Source organism: Oryctolagus cuniculus, chromosome 2 (assembly GCF_051225735.1).
Source record: "Oryctolagus cuniculus isolate XC-2025 breed Fujian yellow rabbit chromosome 2, ASM5122573v1, whole genome shotgun sequence".
In the NCBI taxonomy this organism is placed as follows: domain Eukaryota; kingdom Metazoa; phylum Chordata; class Mammalia; order Lagomorpha; family Leporidae; genus Oryctolagus; species Oryctolagus cuniculus.
The window spans coordinates 56,869,763-56,892,083 of record NC_142868.1 but is presented as its reverse complement, the minus strand read 5'-3'; the positions used below and the strand labels follow the sequence as shown (position 1 = coordinate 56,892,083).

Sequence of the window (22,321 nt, the reverse complement as noted above, 5' to 3'; positions counted from 1 at the left end):
AGGGCTTTATCAGAAATTTGAGAAACAATATTTCCTTAATTCTTGGATTCCACCAATTGTAAGGCATCCATCAACTTAATTGCAGCTACTGAAATATGGGAATGTGAAGGAAACACTACATTTTGAAACTACCTATCATGTACATTTATCCATAAGATTAAATAACCATTCGCTCTTTCATATTATAAGCTTTTTCAAAATAAAAGCATCATTATAATCCAATTGTTAACATTTTTGTGACCACTTTTGGCCATTAGCAGTTAAAAATGGCATCAGAGTGATACGCTGCTTTTGATGGTTTGGGTTGGTGACTCCAACTTTTGGGAATGTGTAATTTGAGACATTTCAAGATATGTTCTGGTTTTATCTACCCTTCATATTGGTCCAGTTTACAGATTTTTGATGGAGGATGACTTTACATTATTTTCCTCTTTTGCCTTCTAGTTGAATTATATAATCTGTAAAAATTTACAACTTGTCTTAAAAGCCAGCTGTAAGCTTTGTAGACATAGATTCAACTATTCATCCACATATAAATAGTTACTTACCAGTTATGTGACTGACTTTAGGCAAATTATTTAGCCTCCCTATGCTTCAATTTTCCCATCTGTAATTTTGGGACAATAATAGTATCTAGACATATAATAACAATAATAGTATCTAGTTTTTTGAAGATTAAACATGTTCAGTGTTAATGCCTGTAAATGTTCATCAAAATGTAGCTATATAATGACTTAAAATACACAGAGCCAGGGACTACTCTAGGCCCTTTGGTTCTTCTCCTTGAACTTCGAATTCCAACAGATAATTATTTGGCATCTGAGTAATAGTTCTTTATGAAATATATACCAGTCACAACATCTAAAAGTTTTGTTGTACCCTTTATCTCTAAGTATGTTTTCTAACATGTGCCAGCAGTCTTTTGCATACACAGTAACACCTTATTTCAATGGTAATGCTTAGCTTCATCTTTTTTTAATACATCTTAAAAATAATTAGGAGTCCAAAATCATATTTAAATTAGAATATGTATCTTGGCTAAAATGGAAGTAGGATAAACCTATCTTTCATTACAGAAATAAATACACACATGTACCAGCAAATCCCAAATTGCTTCTCTTGTCTATTTTAAGGACTTTTTTGTAATGTTATGTATGTTAAAATCATTTCAGAGCTATTAAAATTGTTCATAAATGTACCTATTAGAATCTAAGTAATGTGATAAAACTATAACATTCATTTATTAGTTATTTAAATAGTTTATATGGTATATGGCAAATGCAGTATTTGTGTGTGGTTTTTGTAAAGCAAGAATTCTAAATTAGCTAATATCAATGTTTAGATCTGTTGTTTTCTCATCACTTTGAATGTTATTAATCATACCTTAACCTAATGGAGTTTTATTTCCATGTTTTTATTAGGACACTGCTTTTTAACAACAGGTTAGAAATAGAAAAGGATTTTCTAAGAAACCTGCTTCAGCTACCAGAAACTTTTTCAATAATAATTAGAATAATTAATGCTATATTTAGTTGTAAGTAGTAATTTGTCATTTAAGAAGTATTTTCATATCATCTTATTGATCCATCCTATTGCAGTGTATCTGTGGGAGATACTAGATACAGAGATGTGAGCCTTTTGCTTTGCTTTTTTTTTTTTAAGTTTATTTATTTATTTAAAAGAAAGAGAGAGAGAGAGACAGAAAGAGAGAGATCATCCATCCATTGGTTCACTCCCCAAATGCCCACAACAGCTAAGGTGAGGCCAGGCTAAAGTCAGGAACCAGGAATTTCATACAGGCCTACCATGTGGATGACAGGAACTCAAGTACTTGGGTCATTATATGCTGCCTCCCAGGCACTTTAGCAGGAAACTGGATTATACATGTGGAGTAGCTGGGACTCAAAAAGGAATCTCTGACATTGAATGTGGGCTTCCCAAGTAGCAGTTTAACCTATCCTGATACAGCTCTTTTTTCTGTTTGAGGCTATTAGAACTAATTAATAGAGGCTGTTATTATTTAAAATTTTCAATAATGAGATCCATTGTGATTTTGTCTGTGTCTTTACTAATTCTTGAAAAACAAGGAGAAAGATCTGTCATACCTCTCCTCCATTTTCCCTGGACTCCATTGAATAGAGTTTTCCATTTTCATTTAGTTTTTCTTCAACTGTCCTTCCTTTGTGTAAGATTTCCTATTGATATCTTTTATCAGCAAATAGTTTATGGTGTATATGTGACTGTTCTTAATAATTTCTCAGCATTTTGACCTTTAATCTGCTGAAGTCCTCCATAAATTTTGCTGAGAAGCTGAAATCCTTGCCAATAGAAACAACAGCCATAAACTGATTTGCTTCCATATCAAATACTCTAAACCAAACAATGTGACTCTTCATCATGCTTCATATGAAATATAATGTTATATTGTTATGATTCATTTCAGTAACTCTGTCAGAGAGCATTAGCTACAGGATATTGACACTGTCTTATCTGTTCACATTTCTTCCATATAAGAATGAACAATTTATACTCTATTTTTCCTAGGGAAGAAAGTAAACTGAAATCTGCAGTTTAGATTTCCAGTTGAACTGGAAATCAAAATTGTCTTTACATTAATTTCCCAGTTTTCATTACCCTCTTTCCTCTAGTCTTCCATTAGATAGCCTAGTTATGGGTTTGTCAGTAAGAGGAAACCTAGTTACTAATAAAGAATAATCTTTCTACATCAATATTAAAAACCTGAGACCAGATCTTACTTTATTCTTTGAATCCAGCAACTAGATTATTAATAACAGTTATAATATGTATAAACACCTTAACTGATAATTAATAGAAGTATAAGGAAGTATTCAGGTCTCTCCCTCTGAATTTTTGATAATTTCATCTGTGAAATAAGCTAACAATAGACATATTAATAAAGAAAAAAGCATACAAATATATTGACCTGCAGAAACATAGGGGCCATACACAAAACATGAGACCTGAAGAAAATAGCAGATGGTTGAAACTGAAATATCACGATGAGCTACAGAATGAAATGGGGACGTGAGACTGCTGTGGGATATGTGGTTTTGCCAATTACAGAAGGGTGAGGGAAAGCAAATCCATTGAACAAAGGTTGTATTTTGAAGATGAAGTCTCTCTTGTAGCCATCATCATATGACCACCTGTGATAATCTGTCTGGCCCAGTTTCTTCTTACTCTAGAAAGATCTTTCCTAGGCAAATGGGGAATATCAGATAGAACTAAGCTACTGCCAGCATCTGCTGTTTACTAATTTATAGAGACATAAATTTCTTTTTACAAAAAGGCAGGTTTTTTGGAGCCATTCTACATCTGCAGCCCCTCTGAATAGCAATCTGGAATTACAGGGATAATCTTTTTTGATCTCTCTCAAAAGTAGTGTGTAACACTTCTGGATTAGGTGATAAATGTCAGCATTAAAAATAGGGGAGGGGCATGAATATGCCCAGAAATGAGAAAGCATTACAGCAGTTAGAAGAATGAAATAAAATAACAAAATAAAAACATAGACATATAGATTTATATTTTATCACTAGTAAATATTATGCATTTATTTTCCTGCAACCAAAAAACAAGGCATTGCTTTTTTATTTAAGAATAAGCAACCCTAGATATATTATGCTCAGTTATTCAAATTCTGTAGAGTTTTTTTTTTTCCTTTAACTATGGAGTACATGTCCTGATTAAATGAGAGAGAACTGTTAGACTGAACAAAATTAATAGATTTTTCCATTTACTTTAGCAGTCTGAAAGCACTGTAGAAAAGAAGAAATAATATCAAAGCACACATCTTTACCACTGCTGCTATTTTTCAAATAAGACAATGGGAATATTTCCATTTGACCTGCAGAGAGCTACCTTATGATGTAGCAGTTATTTTTATTATCTAAAAAGTAAAGTTTTCATAACATTATATCTTCATTTTTACATTACTTTTAAAGTGAAAATGTTACCTATCAAATTAAGTTTCATTGGTTCATTCTACTGTAGTTAAAATATATACATGGTAGTAATATCAGTTCCCATATTGAATGAAAAGTAAGAAATTAAGATTGAACTTATTTGTTTTATATATATTTACTGCTAAAATTTAAGGATTGTTAATTTTGAAAATCTTAAATGTCCTTTAAAAAATAAAATTGAGGTATCAGTTGAGATACCGTATGGGGTGCCCACACCCATATTAGAATGCCTGGGTTTGCTCACAGCTCTACTCCCCAGTCCAGCTTTCTCCTGGTGTTTGCCCTGGGATAGTGGATGATGGCTCCAGTAGTTGAGTCCCTAAAACCTGCAAGGGGAACTTGGATTGAGTTCCTATGTGCTAGCTTCAACAGGCATTTGAGGAGCGAACCAGCAGATGGGAGATCAATTCCCCCCTCCCCTACTGCCTTTTAAATAAATAAAATCTTAATTTTAAAACAGCAACAATAATAAATATAGTATCCAGTTTGATTTCTATTATATAATACACTAAAGATAGATTTATATTATGGTACTGGACTTTACATAGTATATAAGAACAAAATTGAAAAAAAAAAAAAAGCTAAATCAATTTTCCCTTAAGGTTCTTTAGAAAAAGAAATTTGGGTACTGGTGTCATGGCGCAACAGGTTCAGCCACTGCATGTGTTGCCAGCATCCCATATAGGCAATCCAGCTCCCTGCTAATGTGCCTGAGAAAGTAGAAGATGGCCCAAAAATGCTTGGGGCCCTGCACCCACATGGGAGACCTGGAAGAAGCTCTAGCTTCTGGCTTTGGCCAGTCCCAGCCCTGGCCATTACAACCATTAATCTTTAAAACAAAAATGAAATTTCTTCCATGAGATCTGCTGAGAAGAGCTGTTATGTAGTGTTTCTGCCAGGTATCTGTGCCAATAACCAGTACTTTCTTTTTTTCTTTTTTAAGATTTATTTTATGGGACTGGCACCATGGCGCAGTGGGTAAAGCTGCTGCCTGCAGTTCTGGCATCCCATATGGGCAGCAGTTCAAGTCCTGGCTGCTCCTCTTCCAATCCAGATCTCTTCTATGGCCTGGGAAAGCAGTGGAAGATGGCCCAAGTCCTTGGACCCCTGCACCCGCATGGGAGACCCAGAGGAAGCTCCTGGCTCCTGGCTTCAAATCAGCACAGCTCCAGCAGTTGTAGCCAACTGGAAAGTGAACCAGCGGATAGAAGACCTCTCTCTCTTTGCCTCTCCTTCTCTTTATTTTTTTTGTTTGAAAGTCAGAGTTACAAAGGAGAGAAGGAGGCAGATCTTGCATTTACTGGTTAACTCTCCCAAATGGCTGTAATGTCCAGGGCTAGCCCAAGCCAAAGCCAGGAGCTTGGAACTCCTTCCAGGTCTCCCACATGGGTTCAGGGGCCCAAGCATTTGGGCCATCTTCTGCTGCTTTCTCAGGCACATTAGTGAGGAGCTGGATCTGAAGTCGAGCAGCTAGGACTCAAACCTGCGCTCAAATGGGATGCCAGTGTCACAGGCAGTAGTTTAACCCACTGAGCCACAACTTTCTTAGTCAATACTTTTTCATTTGGTTTTGTATGCTTAATTTTCTATAATTCTCTCTGTTACCAAATATGTATTTACTGGTTCTGAACATATATGTGATTTTGCTGAACTTTAACATGAAATGGAGTGAATGCACATGAACTTTGCTAGTATTGTCATTGCCACTTTGACTCCTTTAATTTATTCTTAGTGGACTACCAGTTATATCTGTACCATTGCTGATAAAAATTCATCACTTTGCCTGAGGATCCAAATCAGCACTCTCCTTTCCAGCTCTCCCCAAATGGAGTCTTCCCTAAGAAGAAAACCAAATTTTTATTGGTTTCTTCTTTTCACTTTCTTAACAAACCTGTCTCTGATCCAGTAGTACTTTCATGCTTCTTTTTTATCTGCTTTACTGCTTCTACAGTGAAATCTTTCTCCTCCATTTCAGTGTTTTCCTCTTTCTATTAACTCTTTTTTCTTGTCTTCTGACATGCATAGTTCAAAATTATCTTGGAAAAATTTCGTTTTCTCTCTTTGCCCCTGAATTTTACCATTTATTTTTCCCTCTTTTGTAGTAATAAATTTTTCAAGTGTTTGAGAGCTATTCAGTTTCATTACCATGAGTTCATTCCTTCGCTTTCTGTCTGATTTTGAGTCTCCATTGTTCTTGCCAAAAGAGAACTCTTTTTTTTAATGAACTTATATTTCAGTTTGTTTTCATAATTTTTTTTAGGATATTATTTATTTATTTGAAAGGTAGAGTTACAGACAGAGAAAGGGAGAGCCAGAGAAAAGTCTTCCATCTGCTGGTTCGCTCCCCAAATGGCCACAATGACTGGAGCTGGGGTGATCCAAAACCAGGAGCCAGGAGCTTCTTGGGGGTCTCTCACGTGGGTACAAGGGCTTAAGCCCTTGGGCCATCTTTCACAGCTTTCCCAGGCCATAGAAGAGAGCTGGATTAGAAGAGGAGTTGCCAGGACTAGAACCAGCACTCGTATGGAATACCAGCACCACAGATGGAGGCTTAACCCACTACACCACAGCACCGACCCCAAAAGAGAACTCTTGAAATTCAAGTCCCAACTTTAATTTCTGCCAGTCACCAAATCCAGTGCCTTCTTTTCTTATTTCAGGCTCCTTGAACCATTGAAAAGGAAAAGGAAACTGGACATGCTCCCTTTGCTACCCACTCTTTTTATCTTCACAATATCTAACTACGGTTTTTACTGATTAAGAGTTTGAGGCTTAAAGGTTGAATAAATTATTTACGTTCATATCATCTAGTGGCATAGCCATGGTTTGATCCCTCCTCTGAATATTATACTCTTAACTACACTAGATAATGTAGTCTTCTTTTTAAGTCTCAAAGACTCTTGGCCTCTGGAATGTTGTTCTGTCATTCTCTTTGCTACCTAGTCCCTTACTGATTCTTCTTGCAACCATTCTTCAACCCTCACTTTTTTATCACAGAAATATTTTTATTTCACCTTTACAACATGTTTCTTTTTTCATTTTTATTTATTTTATTTTTATTTATTCATTGTTATTTATTTATAAAGCAGAGAGAGAAAGAAAGAGATCTTCCATCTGCTGATTTCACTCTCCATGCCCACACCAGCTAAGACTGGAGTAAGGTAAAGCCAGCAGTTAACAACTCAGTCTGAGTTTCCCACATTGTTTGTAGGGACCCAAGTTCTTGAACCAGCACCCATTACTTCCCAGGGTATGCATTAGCTGTAAGCTGTAATAGGAAGCTAAGCCTAGACTCTCAGTCAGGCACTCTAATGTGGGATGTAGTACAATTTAAAGCATCTTTAAAAGATGCACTTCACAGCTCCTCTTTGGCATATCTGAATTTCATGGTCACTCTATTTACTTTGGGACCAATATTAAAGTAATGTAATGATTATTTGAACACAAGCACTATGATACTGCAACAGTTGACCTGTTAGCTGAGATGATTACCAAGTGACTTATAGACCCTATCATAAACTATGTAGATCAGTGACAGCTTAATGGGAGGTTTCATCATGCTACTCAGAATGGCGCACAATTTTAAACTTATGAGGTGCTTATTTCTGGAATTTAGCATTTAATAAGGTCATACCATAGTTGACTGCTATAGATTGAAACTGCAGAAAACAAAGCTACATTTAAGGAGGGACTTCTGCTATACTGTCATTCACAGTACAGGCCATGGTTACATCATGTTCAGAAGCCTTCACAGGCTTCCAGTTGTATATGTATACAAACTATATTTAAAAAGTCTTGTCTTAAAATTCAGTGCTGTTTCTACTACAGTCTAGTTCTAGATTTATTCTCAAATCCAAGATATTTTCACCTTTTCTGGAAATAGCCTGAGGTTTTCTTTTATATTGCTTTTATTCATATAATGCAGTATTAATTGAAAGATTCTTTCCTAGTGTTTCCCACAAAGATAACTAAACCCCTACCATTCTCTCAGACTTTTCCAAATGTCCTGTCCTGTGGTGATTTTTCCCTTTCATTAAGTACGGACGATCATTTAAGCCTTAACTTGACTACCTTATATCAGTGATGTGTCACATATGTGTATTCTAGTTATTTATATACCTGTCTCATCACCACAGATAGACTTTGTGCTCGCTTTGGCAGCACATACACAGATAGACCTTAAATTTTCTTAGGACAAAACTCTGTCTTACTCTACTCAATGTTTATCTCTGAATACCTTGTATTATACCTGGTGTTTAACATACATGTTTGTTTTTGTTTCTGTTTTTTTTTTTTTCTTTTCATTGCATTTGAAACAAGGAGACAGAAAGACAAGTAGACTTCTCACATCTGCTAGTTCACTTCTCAAATGCCCTCAACTGCCACAACTGGTACAAGCCAAAGCTAGGATCTAGGAACTCAATCCAGGTCTCCCACATAGGGGACTAGGAGACAAGTACTTGAGCCATCAACTGCTGCCTCCCAGGATGCCCATTAGCATGAAACTGGAATGGAGATGGAGCTGAGACTCAACCAAGGCACTCCAGTATAGGATGAAAGGGTCCAAAGCAGCGCCCTAACCAATGTACCAGAAACCTGCCCTTTTTAGTGTGTTTAATATATATATATGTGTGTGTGTGTGTGTGTGTGTATGTATATATATATATATTTAAGGGAAAGAGTTTATTGGGGGAAACTCAACAGAATAGAGGGAAGGGGCAAAGAAGGAAAAGACAGAGAAGAGAGAGAGACAGAGTTTAGGAGATGGAGAGGGAGAGAGAGAGCGAGCAAGCGAGCGTGTTTAATATATTTTAAATGAAGATATAGACCACCTTAATGTATTTGTTTGATTTAATCATTTAGAGAACTTTAAATGCTAGAGTACTCCAAAAATTCCAGGAAAATAATGAAATTAAAAGGTATTTTGGTTCAAAAAAATTTGGAATGCATACATAATTGTCTCATTATACACATTTTACATGAACATTTGGAGACTGCTCAGATGCATAGATTTCAAGACTTCTTGTGCCAAAATAACTTGTTAATTTCATGTTCAGTTATGATATTTTTATATAAAAATTGGAGTATTTATCCTTGCTAAGGTCATCAAAGAGATTGAAAGAACTAAATGGGGGCCCAGCATTGTATCTCAGCAGGCAAAGTCACCACCTGTGATGCCAACATCCCATATGGGTACTGGATCAAGTACTGGCTGCCCTACTTCCAATCCAGCTCCCTTCTAATGGTCTGGGAAAAGCAATGGAAGATGGCCCAAGTGTTTGGCCCAAACCCTGCCATCCATGTGGGAAACCCAGAAGAAGCTCCTGGCTTTTGGCTTCTGCCTGACCCAGCCCCAGCTGTTGTGGCCATCTGGGAAATGAACCAGTGGGTGGAAGATCTCTCTATATATAACTCTTTCAAATAAATAAATACAACTTTTACAAAAATGGAGGGTGGTGGGAGGAATGAAAAAAAATGCATACATTACAAATTTTTTGTACCCAAATAAGTGTATTTTTTTAATTCTATTTTGCCCAAATTTCTTGAAGTCCCATTATATAACTAAATGAATGCTTTTTAAAAACAGTAAAATTGCTAAGAAATTAAAATTTCTTGCATGAACATTATTTACCAGTTTGACTTTTTCCAAAGACATTAGATCTAATATTTAGTATCACAATATAAATTTTATTTACCCTTTGGTTACTTTAAAACTATTTTTCAGTCACTTGGCCAATAGTTTTCTTTCAGCTGGCAAAAATGTACCTGTAAGCTATAGAACCAGCCAATTATAGGACTGATGCCATCATGATTTATCTCAGTTATTTGGCAAAAAATGTCTAGGAATTCTGACCACATGAGGAAAAAGAACTATGCTGTGACTGCAACAGTTTAGTTGAACCAAGTAGAGTTTACATAAGTGAATTGAAATTCATATGGATTAATCAATCAAAATGGTGATGTTTGAAGCTTAAACTTATTTCAAAATGCAAAAAAAAAATCAAGCAAATGACAAACTTTTGGCCTTTGAACAATTCACATGTCAATGCATGCCCTTTCTTCTGTGATGCTAATGCCTATAACTGACCATCAGTGACTATATCCCTACACTCATCTGAAATAAGGATTCCTAACCTGTAGTCTTTTGACTTCAGGTATTCAATTTCCATTTTGAAAATGCATGATTACATTGTTCTGGGAAGAAGTTTCATAACTTCCATCATACTCAGAAGCATCCAAGATCCCCAAAAAAAGCTTAAAATCTTCGTGAGAACTACACACAAAGTAAATCTTTACTATATATGTCCTTTGGCCTATTACTCATACACTCCTCAACTCATACAACATGAGTTCTGCACACTTCAGCAATCTCAACGTCTCCTGATTTCCTTTATCCAGATAATTCAATATTTTTTATGAAATGGGATGTCCAAAATTGGCTACTTTTATAGTAAATTATATAGACTTAACTAAGCTAAAACCCTCTTTCCAGAAACTATGTTAATATAGACTAATATGAATGCACATGACTTATGTTACTTGTGAAACACCTCACAGCCTTGTGTGTGTCTTTGGGTGCACAAGCATGTACACATACATCTGTGTATATTTGCACACACACACACATACACCGCTGAGAGTTCTAGTTCTGACAGATTAGTGACAGCTATGAGATCTAGGGATTCCTCTGTACCATTCTTCTTCTAAAACTATTTTAAAAAATACTTATACCACATTTTAAATAAATAGATCTCATGCTTTGATATTTTTAATATCATTATTATATTTAAAAAATAGGAATACAGATGCTTGCCCAGTTTATTATTTGAGACAATTATAATCTAGCCCCATGCCTTCTTCTATTGGCTGTTTCTTTACCATTCACTTTTTTTTTTTTCTTTGACAGGCAGAGTGGACAGTGAGAGAGAGAGAAAGGTCTTCCTTTGCCATTGGTTCACCCTCCAATGGCCGCCGCGCTGCAGCCAGCGCACTGCACTGATCCGAAGGCAGGAGCCAGGTGCTTCTCCTGGTCTCCAATGCGGGTGCAGGGCCCAAGCACTTTGGCCATCCTCCACTGCACTCCTGGGCCACAGAAGAGAGCTGGCCTGGAAGAGGGGCAACTGGGAAAGAATCCGGCACCCAGACCAGGACTAGAACCCGGTGTGCCGGCGCCGCTAGGTGGAGGATTAGCTTATTGAGCCACGGCGCCGGCCACCATTCACTTTGATAGCCCTTCTAAAGTAACCTTCCTCTCCAAAGGAATCTTAAGCTTGATACTAAGACTTCCTTTCCTCATAAACCAACAGAGTTGGCTTGTTTCAAGCTGTGTTTGCAGTGTAGAATGAGATTAAAACACTTTATGTACATGCATCTTTCTGTGCATTTCATTGATTTTGGAGAACCCAGGTTGAATTAGGTATGAAATTCTCAAAATAAATGTTCTATGAAAAGGAAATATCCGGCCGGCGCCGTGGCTCAATAGGCTAATCCTCCGCCTTGCGGTGCTGGCATAGCGGGTTCTAGTCCCGGTCGGGGTGCCGGATTCTTTCCCGGTTGCCCCTCTTCCAGGCCAGCTCTCTGCTGTGGCCCAGGAGTGCAGTGGAGGATGGCCCAGGTCCTTGGGCCCTGCACCCGCATGGGAGACCAGGAGAAGCACCTGGCTCCTGCCTTCGGATCAGCGCGGTGCGCCGGCCGCAGTGTGGCGGCCATTGGAGGGTGAACCAATGGCAAAGGAAGACCTTTCTCTCTGTCTCTCTCTCTCTCACTGTCCACTCTGCCTGTCAAAAAATAAAAAAAAAAAAAAAGGAAATATCCAACAGTGTGTTTCATGATGCTTATATAAGGCAAATGCTGGTTTCATTTTATAGAGGCAACAAATGATATTTAAACAACATGGATCATATTAGTGGGTTTGTTTATTTTACATAATTTTTAAATGTCTATTTTATGTCTCAACTATAGATCTAAGTATGAGTAAACTATTAAATAATACTTAATTGACATTCTTTGTCTTTAAATTATTTCAATTAAAATTAAACACTGGAAATTGTTTTGGAATATTGTTATTCTTTTAAACTAAGGAAGTTTAGAAACAGACCTGACTTCACTTTTGCCAAGCATATTAATTATACAGTCAACTCTCGATTATTCAAACTAATGGAGGAAAGAATGGAACACGCACTAATATTTCTCTGATTCTCCCTCATTGAGCCTCATTTCAAACCAATTTTTTTAGCTTTCTGTCTTGATTAGATTACATGTTCTAATCCTTGTTTCCAGAATTTGATCTAAAATATTACTTACAATTGACAAGAAAGTTTCATGTTAACACACTCTGCTTTTTAAGTACATTCTTAAAACCTGTGCCCTAGCATTACTTTTGTTCTTTTAAAATTTGCATGAAATTATAACAACATTGGGTACTATCCTGATGGCTCATAGAAGTACTTTTACATAAAAAGCCTTACCTTTGAATTATAATTTACACATAATTATAAGTTTCCAAAACATTACATCATGGTACCAAATTGCTTTTAAAATATTTTAATATAAAAATTTTATGAGAAAGTTTTTATCTCTAAGAGCCTTTTATAGAAATTCTTCCAACTTTTAAAATTCTTAATATGCACAATATTTCTAAGTACTATGTAAGTGTTTGTAAAGTGAAGAAATGCTGAAGGAATTTATGTGTGAAAACACTGTGTTGCGTGTATATAATATATCATTTTCTCTACCAATTAACTACATACAGTGTGCTAGTATCCAGACATAAGCGTCCATGGAAATGCATGTATCTGGATAGCTGCAGGTTGAAATAAACACACATGCCTTTTATTTCAATAACTGCACATTCAAATCCACCTAAGACATTTATTTGAATGTGACCTCCTTAGACACGAGAGAACACTGGTTTTAGCATTTGATTTTTTTGTTCATGTTTTGTTGTTGTTGATTTAAAGAGGTACAAATGTGAATAATGCTTCTCTGGAAATCTTTGCATGCAGAGAAAAGGAAATTCAAAGATAAAATCCTATAAAAAAAACACTGAAACTGTTTTGTCTTATTATGTTTTGCCTTCATGTGTACTGTAACTAGATTCTTAAAGAATATCACTAAAGCCAAAGTAATACAACCATAAACTGGCCTGGAACTGGACCTACCTTAAGTTAAATAATTTTCTTTCCAGAATAAAACTATTACTTGTTATTTTTTCCCCCAAGAAGCCATTTCCTTTAAAAGCGTGCTACATATGTATTTGAACTTTAAAAATCATGTTTTTTATTAGGCAGGAGGAAAGTTTGTTATGAGGCTATTTTAAAGTCTATATTATAGTTTCTTCCCTCCCATCCCTATTATGCCATATTTCTGTAGAGTTAGTTTTACCTGACATGAGCCAGAAAATTAAATTAGGATTTCTTTAAGAGTCTTGGCTTTGAATTTCCTATTTTTCATTGCATGTAAACTATCAACTACAAATAATACTTTTAGTTCAAGTTCTAGCTTGTATTTTGCATGATAAAGCTATAAAAAGTCTATTAATGCTGGAAAGAATTTATAGCTGCTGCTCTGCTATTGCCTAATTGTTAAAATTTATAAATAAAGACTGATTTTATTTATGTAGACTTGTCTTTCTGCCTTAGGGAGTAAACTACTTTATGTCAAAGGGTATCCTAGATGATTCACCAAAGGAAATAGCAAAGTTTATCTTCTGTACAAGAACTTTAAATTGGAAAAAGCTGAGAATCTATCTTGATGAAAGGTAAAAGATTTTTTAAGTTTTCACCAGTAATAAATTATGTAATACTTTTGATTAATTAAATTTTACTTTAAAAGCTATACTACATAGCAAACATTTAGTTGAAAAATTGATTAAAAGGCAGGGAGAAGATTATTGTCCCTTATACCTTTGTGTGTTCACTTTAACTTGCTGAAAAGGAAGATGCCAGTGTAAAAGTAAAAAGAAAAAAAAAGTTCTTATGTGCATACAAAATGGTAGCCCAATATCTTTGTAATAGCAAACAAAAATCAAATATTTTTGAGACACTTGGCAGCCCTAGTAAGACAAATTGTACTTATAAGTCCCACAGACCCTAGGGATATAAAATATGAATATATCTGCAGATAGATACCATACAGAAATGTCACGTACAAGTTTAGGAATTCCGAAAATGTGACATTTGGTAATGTATGTTACACAAATAGAGATGATGACTACATGCTGTTCTGATAGAGACTTCTCAGGATTTTTCAACAACAGTCTGCAAATGTTCATTATATTCTTCCAGAAACTTTACCAGAGAGAAGAGATATGTAGATAAATAAGATATAATCTCTATCTTTGAGAAGTTTACAGTCCAGCAAACTAGTCATTGAAGAAATCTCTTACATAATAAAGTTATCATTAACTGTTCTTGTCTTTATTCCAGTTACCCAGAAATTGTCCTTTTTCTGTAAAGAACCAGATCTTTCTTTCTTAGGCTTTGCCAGCTCTGTAATCATTGCAGCTACTCATAACTCCACCACTGTGTTGTGAAAGCAAACAGACTAGATGTAAACAAATTAGTGTGGCTATTTCAAAAAAGACAGCGGGCCAAATTTGTCCTACCATAAGCAATTGGTAGACAATATTATAATCATTTAATAGTGATTGAATTCAATAAGAATTGAAGATTATTGTATCAAAGTGTGACTATAGAGTAGAATGCTATTTTTAAAATGATATGGACACGAACTTACATTTAAAAATATTTATGTGATTTTAAGTAATATAAACATATATATCGATGTACTTGCTATATCCATAAGATGGAATACTGTGAGGCCATTAAGAAGAATGAGGTGCATCTGTGTGAAATAATATGGAAAGCTGTTCACAATATACTATGTGAAAAAAGCAGATTTAGAAGAATATGTAGTATATATAGATACTTTAAAAAGTTCACATAAATAATTATTACCTCTGGAGATGTGGATTGGTGTGCTAGATAGAGATTCTCATTATTTTCATGATTATTTTAGTGTCATTTGGATTTAGCCAGGAAAATACCTGAAAATAAACTATCCCTTGTAAAACTGCAAGTGCTTTTTTCCTTTTTTTATAAGTACAATTGTTTTTATCTTTTTTGTTTTGTTGTAAGCTATTTTTGAAAAATTTCAAAATTGCTAAGCTTCTTAAGTAATGATAATTAAGATTTTTAAAAAGTAATTAACTATTGAAAATGAATTTTGATGTGAATGGAATGGGAGACGGAGCAGGAGATGGGAAGGTTGCAGGTGGGAAGGAAATTATGGGGAGGAAAAGCCACTGTAATCCAAAAGCTGTACTTTGGAAATTTACATTTATTAAATAAAAGTTTAAAAAGTAATTAACCATACTTTTATAGGATTAGTTTATATGGTAATTAGTAATATAGTGTTTTATCCAAAAAATGGCCATTAATGATTTTACCTTTTTTAACAGAGAGAAGTTAACTAAAGCTGCATCTTTTTGTATTTCTACAGGAGAGATGTCTTGGACGACCTTGTAACACTGCATAATTTTAGAAATCAGTTCTTGCCAAATGCACTGAGAGAATTTTTTCGTCATATCCATGCCCCTGAAGAGCGTGGAGAGTATCTTGAAACTCTTATAACAAAGTTCTCACATAGGTTCTGTGCTTGTAACCCTGATTTAATGCGAGAACTTGGCCTTAGTCCTGGTAAGAAAATATACAGAGTATGATCCTTGGTCCACCTCATCCTCCACCCACCTCTAAATAAAAACAGTAATATTTAAGGCATTTTTCTCAAATGTAGGGAAAAATGTTTTAATTTTAAGTATTTGAAATATTTTTAAAATGTTAGCTTGTCATAGCTACTGCTATGAGTAAACTCACTATGTTAGAAAGAAAGTTGGACTTAGCTACATAAAATCTTTAAGAGTATTTATGTTTAAGCATTGGATATTTTTACTAGTCAACTTGAAAATTCGGATGTTATAAAAGCTCTAATAATTCACATAGTGCATAGATAGCACCATTTCATACTAGATTCTCTTTATTTATTTTGAAAGTTGGAGTTACGGAGAGAGAGGGAGAGAAAAATAGACTTTCCATTCGCTGTTTCATTCCCCTAATGCCTATAATCACCAGAGCTGGGCCAAACCAAAGCCAGAAGCCAGGAGCTTCATCCAGGTCTACCACATGAGTGGCAGGGGCTAAGCACTTGGGCCATCTTCTGCTGCTTTCCCAGACCATTATCAAGGAACTAAATCAGAAAAGTAGCAGCAAAGACACAAACCAGTGTCCATGTGGGATGCCAGCATCACAAGTGGTGGCTATACCCATTACGCCACAACACCAGCCCTGTTTTATTTATTTTTAAAAATTTTTTTATTATTTGTTTATTTGAAAGGCATAAAGACAAACAGGCAGGTAGAGAGAGATCTTCCATCTAATTTCACTCCCGAAAAGCCTGAAACAACCAGGATTATAAGCTGTGTGGGGACACAACCCCAGACATTCTCATGTGAAATGTAGGTGTCCTAAGGACATCTTAACCCCTGCCCCAATGGCTGCCCCTAAATATGTTTTTAAAAAAATCTGTTTATTCATTTGAAAGTCAGAGTTACAGAGAGATGGAGAGATGCAGAGAGATCCAGCTTCCATCCACTCCTTCACTCCTCAGATGGCAGCAAGGGTCAACACTGGGCCTAGTCAAAGTCAGAAAGCAGAAGCTTCATCCAGGTCTTCTGCATTGATGGCAGGGACTCAAACACTTGGTCTGTCTTTGCCTGCTTTTCCTAGGCCATTAGCAGGGAACTGAATTGAAAGTGGAATAGCCAGGATACAAACAAGTGTGGGCTGCTGGTATCGTAGGCAGCAGCTTTACCTGCTACACCACAACATTGGCCCCTAAAATATGTTTTTTATATAATTAGTTTTCTTTTTTTAAGATTTATTTATTTATTTGAAAGTCAGAGTTAAACACAGAGAGAAGGAGAGGCAGAGAGAGGTCTCCCATGCGCTGGTTTACTCCACAGATGGCCTCAACGGCCAGAGCTGCGCTGATGAAGCCAGGAGCCAGGAACTTCCTCTGGGTCTCCCACACAGGTGCAGGGGCCCAAGGACTTGGGCCATCTTCCACTGCTTTCTCAGGCCATAGAAGAGAGCTGGATCAGAAGAGGAGCAGCCGGGACTCTAACTGGCGCCCATATGGGATGTCGGCACTTCAGGCCAGGGCATTAACCCACTGCGCCACAGCGCCAACCCCAATATAACTAGTTTTCATTGTTTGTATGTGCATACTGTACAAGGGTTGTTCAAAAAGTTAATAGTATGGCTAAAGCTATGCATGGATTTCAAAATTTTACACCAAAATACTTTTCTTTTAATTCTATTTCCATGAAATTTTAGAAGTACCCTTGAGTATGTATGTGCGTGATATAGCCTGTCTCCTAGATAGTTTTTATTTAATATACTCAATTCTTCATATGAAAAATTTTATTGTGCTTATCTGATTAAGCAGATATTACAAAATATTCACCAATCATGAAGCTTGTTGAACATTCTTTACAAGATGTAATGCTTAACTTAGCTTAACTTAGCACTATTCTCAGGGCCAGTGCTGTGGCATAGTGGGTAAAGCCGCCACCTGCAGTGCCACCATCCCATAGGGACACCAGTTCAAGACTTGGCTGCTCCACTTCCGATCCAGCTCTCTGCTATGGTCTGGGAAAGCAATGGAAGGTAGCCCAAGATGGCACAGCTGTGGCCATTGCGGCCAATTGGGGAGTGAACCAGTGGATGGAAGTCCTGTCTCTCTTTCTCTCTCTGCTTCTCCTTCTCTCTGTGTGTAACTCTGAATTTCAAATAAATAAATAAAATCTTTAAAAAAGAAAAAGAAATTAATATGTAAAATTTCAGAGTCCTTTAAAATATGTTATATGACAATATTAATTTAATGATGTTAGAGTGTTTATATTTTATTTTCTAGTACCAAGATACCACATTTTCTTGCCATTAAAAATGCTTTCAGGGGCCGGCGCTGTGGTGCAGCAGGTTAACGCCCTGGCCTGAAGTGCCAGCATCCCATATGGGTGCCGGTTCAAGACCTGGCTGCTCCACTTTCTCTCCAGTTCTCTCCTATGGCCTGGGAAAGCAATAGAAGATGGCCCAAGTCCTTGGGCCCCTGCATCCATGTAGGAGACCCCAAGGAGGCTCCTGGCTCCTGGCTTCAGATCGGCACAGCTCCAGCCGTTGTGGCCTATTGGGGAGTGAACCATCAGATGGAAGACCTCCCTCTCTCTCCCTGTCTCTCTCTCTCTCTCTCTCTCTTTCTCTCTTTCTCTCTTTCTCCCTTTTTCTCTCTCTCCTCTCTCTGTGTAACTCTTTCAAGTAAAATAAATAAATCTTTAAAAAATACTTTCAAATTAAACTAGGTTTTTGTAAAAAGCATTTAATGTAAATACATATGTTTCTTTTCTTTTTGAATGGAGAGACAAATATGTTGACTGTACAAATTTACTTTTTGGATATTGAATTTGTAACAAATTTGAAAATGAAGCCAATTCTCACATTTTTAAATCTAGAATGACTTTTAACTATAAACCCCTAAACTATTGTGAAGTTCTTTCAAATTAAAATGTTCACTGAATTGGTGATTAGTTAAGGTATTGATAGTTGCAGGTTGTCCTGAACTGAATAGTTTCCCAGGACACAGGACTTTCAATGCTAAATTGGGAAAAGCCCAGGCAAGCTGGAATGATTGGTCACATTTTATTTATCTATGGTAATCTTGATCTCTTGGAATTAAGAATATTTTTTCCCTATGCCTTTGGAATGATAATTTTTAAAATTAGTTAATAATTTAGAGTGTTTTTTTTTTCTTTCCAGATGCTGTCTATGTACTCTGCTACTCTTTGATTCTACTTTCCATTGACCTCACTAGCCCTCATGTGAAGAATAAAATGTCAAAAAGAGAATTTATTCGAAATACCCGCCGTGCTGCTCAAAACATTAGTGAGGATTTTGTAGGGCACCTTTATGACAATATCTACCTTATTGGCCATGTGGCTGCATAAAAGCACAATTGCTAGGACTTCTACTTTTTACTTCAGACTAAAGCTAACCAATGACTCATTTAGTCAATATGGGGGTCACATCAGTGCTGGTCATTCTAGCCACTCTATACAATCAAACTTGATTGTACAACATTTTTTTTTCTTTCACTATTTTCTTTTATAGTAATTTTCTTGGGGAACTAAATAATTTTGCTGAATTTTCCTTAATTTTGCTTATCATGTTTTGCACAAAGCAGAGCCATTGTCTGACACAGCTGTTAAAGATTGTTAAACTGACATATATTACTCTGAAAGGTGGTGTTTTTGTGTATTAGATTTGCCTGAAAAATGTTATTCATTTCCCTTCTTTTTTAAAATTAATGTTATGTGTATATATTTAACTAAAGAGATTTATAATCATAATTATTTTATTGTAAAGATTTTGACTAAAGTTTTTCCTTTTCTCTCAAACTGCATTCTGAAATTTATTTGAGTTTGATCTGAAATTATTTCTGTCTTTCATAAAAGTTGGATTTGACTTCAGATAAAAACCAATACTAACTTTCTGTTCCTCTGAACTTTGAAAGCAGAATGTTGATTTGTTACCACATTATTTGCAAAACTGGCAGTTATTTTTATAATATAAATTTATCAACTGATTTTTTCCATTTTTAATAAGTCCTTTAAACTATTTAAAATAAGAAAAAGTGTCAAAATTTATGATTTAACTTTAGAAAAACAGAATAAAATGTTATCAGAAGTTTGGTAAATCTTTGCTTGTTTATATATGAATTAATTAGTAAAATGACTATTTCTCTAATACCAACCTCTGTTCAGGATCCACTAATGAAGAAATATTGTGAATGACAGTAAACTCTCTTCATTCATTCAGTAGTTATTTATCAAGATATTTCCACTTATGAACTGTGTTAGGTACTAGTGCATGAATGAGTAATCAGAAGAAAAATACTACTTAATGGAAAACAAATGTATGAAGTATATTTTAATTAACAATTATTTAATAATTAAAATACACAGCATTGGGTGATAGAACAGTGTTTTTATATGGTGAGTTAAGAGTTAGCCTGAGTAAAAAGCATGAGCTTTGGAATGATACACAATGTATGCTGAGTGTAACTGATGGTTTACCAGTTAGTTGGTGAAGCGGAAGTTCCTGACTAGAGGTATGGAATCCTGGCTTCCTTTCAGATCCAGCTCTTAAGTCCAATAGTGGTTGTCAGTATTACAACTGGAGTAGTATACTACAGATTTTTCTTCAAGGACAAAGCACAGATAATCAAACTTTTGAATACCAAGAGTACTTTTAGATTGATAATAAACAGCTTCTCAGATTCTGAAGCAAATATCTAAATTATTTTCTCATGTGTATAACCCTGAATTCTGTGACAAAATATTTTTTAATTTTTAACTTTGAAACTATTAAGTTTAAAAAACAAAAGGTGGGGGCCAGTGCTGTTGTGTAGTGGGTAAAGCCACCGCCTGCAGTGCCAGCATCCCATATGGGCTCCAATTCAAGTCCTGGATGTTCCACTTCTGATCCAGCTCTCTGCTATGGCCTGGGAAAGCAGTAGAAGGTAGCTCAAATCCTTGGACCCCTGCACCTGCGTGGGAGACCCGGAAGAAGCTCCTGGCTCCTGGCTTCAGATCAGCACAGCTCCTGCCGTTACAGCCATTATGGGAATGAACCAGAGGATGGAAGACCTATCTGTCTCTGCCTCTGCCTCTCTGTAACTCTGCCTTTCAAATAAGAAAATAAATCTTTAAAAAAAAGAAAGTAGTGATAACATGTTAGTAAGGTTCCCATTTTCCAGTGAGTGATACCTTGTGCTCTCTATCTTCATCACTTCTTTTCTATACGTTTTTGTTTGTGTATTTTTAAGATTTATTATTTGAGAAAAAGAGAGATCTTCCATCTGTTAGTTCTCACCCCCAAAATAGCCATAAAAACTAGGTCTGGGCCAAGCTGAAGCCAGAAGCCAGGAACTCCATCCTCATCTCTCACATGGGTAGCAGGGGCCCAAAATTCTTGGGCCATCTTCCACTGCCTTCCCAGGTGCATTAGCAGGAAAGCTGGGTGGGAAGTAGAGTAGTCATGACTTGAACCAGACCATGGATATGGGATACTGGCATTGCAAATTCTGGCTTTAATCCTGTGACCACAAGACTGGCCCTCTATTCTTAGTACCCATTTCTCTCTACTTCTGTTTTCCTTTCTCTCGCTCTCACTCTCTCACTTATGTACACACATCTCCATTTCTCAATTTTATTTCCTTTTTCCTGATTTATTTTTCCACCCTGATTGTATATATGAACTTGGGGTAAGTGTAGATTGGCAATATTTTTCTGCCAACATTTTCTTGTGGAAAATGTCAAACATACAGAAAAGCTGAAATACTTTACAGAGAATGCCTATACCCATACCTAGATTACCCAATTAAAATTGTACTGTCTTTACTCACCACATATTTATCTGTACCTCTATCAGTCAACCCTCTTACTGGCTTGATGCAGGTGAAAATAAGTTCCAGACATCAGCACACTTCAATCCTGAAGACTTAAACTACATATCATTAGCTGAAGGCCACTTATTTTTTTATTTGAGGTAAAATTTGCCTCTGTGCATAAATAATCTTGGATTTACTAACCACTTCACTAAGTCTTAAAAAAATCTATGCACTCTGCAAACTATACCCCTACAAAAATATTTACAGTTAATATTGTACCAGTTTACATAAAATATAAAAACCTTAAAACTATACAGACCGAAGTTCCCCATCCTCCCATCCATTATCTTACAGGTTTCACGTGTATTGCATATCATATATGTTGTAAACTCCACAATAAGATAAAAAATATCTTTACTATTTACCCAGATTATCATTTCTTGTTACTCTTAGTCCTTCCTCAACCTCAAGTTTCCTTGTAGTATTCCTTGCAAAATGAAAACTTTTGGTTAGCATTTATTGCACTTCAGGCCCTAATGGATACTAGTGAATTACTATAGTTTTATTTTTTCTGAATATTTCTTGCTTTCCTTCTTGAACAATATTTTCCCTGAGAATATAATTCTGGACTGACAGGGCTTTTTCCCCTTTGGGTGCTTTAAGGATGTTACCCCAGTGTGTCTCAGTCTTGTTGAGAGTCAGTTATCAATTTGTTGTTCCTCTTGTATGAGTTCCATATCATCAAGTCAAGTCAAACATTTTGTTTTAGCCTCATTTTCTCTTTCCTTTTCTTCTGAAACTCCATTTACATACTAGATTTTTTTTATGTT

The 22,321-nt window shown here is 35.9% G+C and overlaps 1 protein-coding gene across 9 annotated transcripts in view; it reads left to right on the top strand.

The window, feature by feature from the left end:
• The window catches only part of FBXO8 (F-box protein 8), a 54,853-nt gene extending 35,062 nt beyond the window's left edge, over window positions 1-19,791 (top strand). For all 9 annotated transcript variants that reach the window (XM_070068302.2, XM_089327253.1, XM_089327251.1 and 6 more), the window contains 3 exons: window positions 13,628-13,746; window positions 15,489-15,685; window positions 18,860-19,791. In XM_070068302.2, the coding sequence (XP_069924403.1) occupies window positions 13,628-13,746; window positions 15,489-15,685; window positions 18,860-19,047 (504 nt within the window). In that variant the 3' untranslated portion in view covers window positions 19,048-19,791. The remainder of the gene's footprint in view (window positions 1-13,627; window positions 13,747-15,488; window positions 15,686-18,859) is intronic.
• Window positions 19,792-22,321: the final 2,530 nt, after the last annotated feature.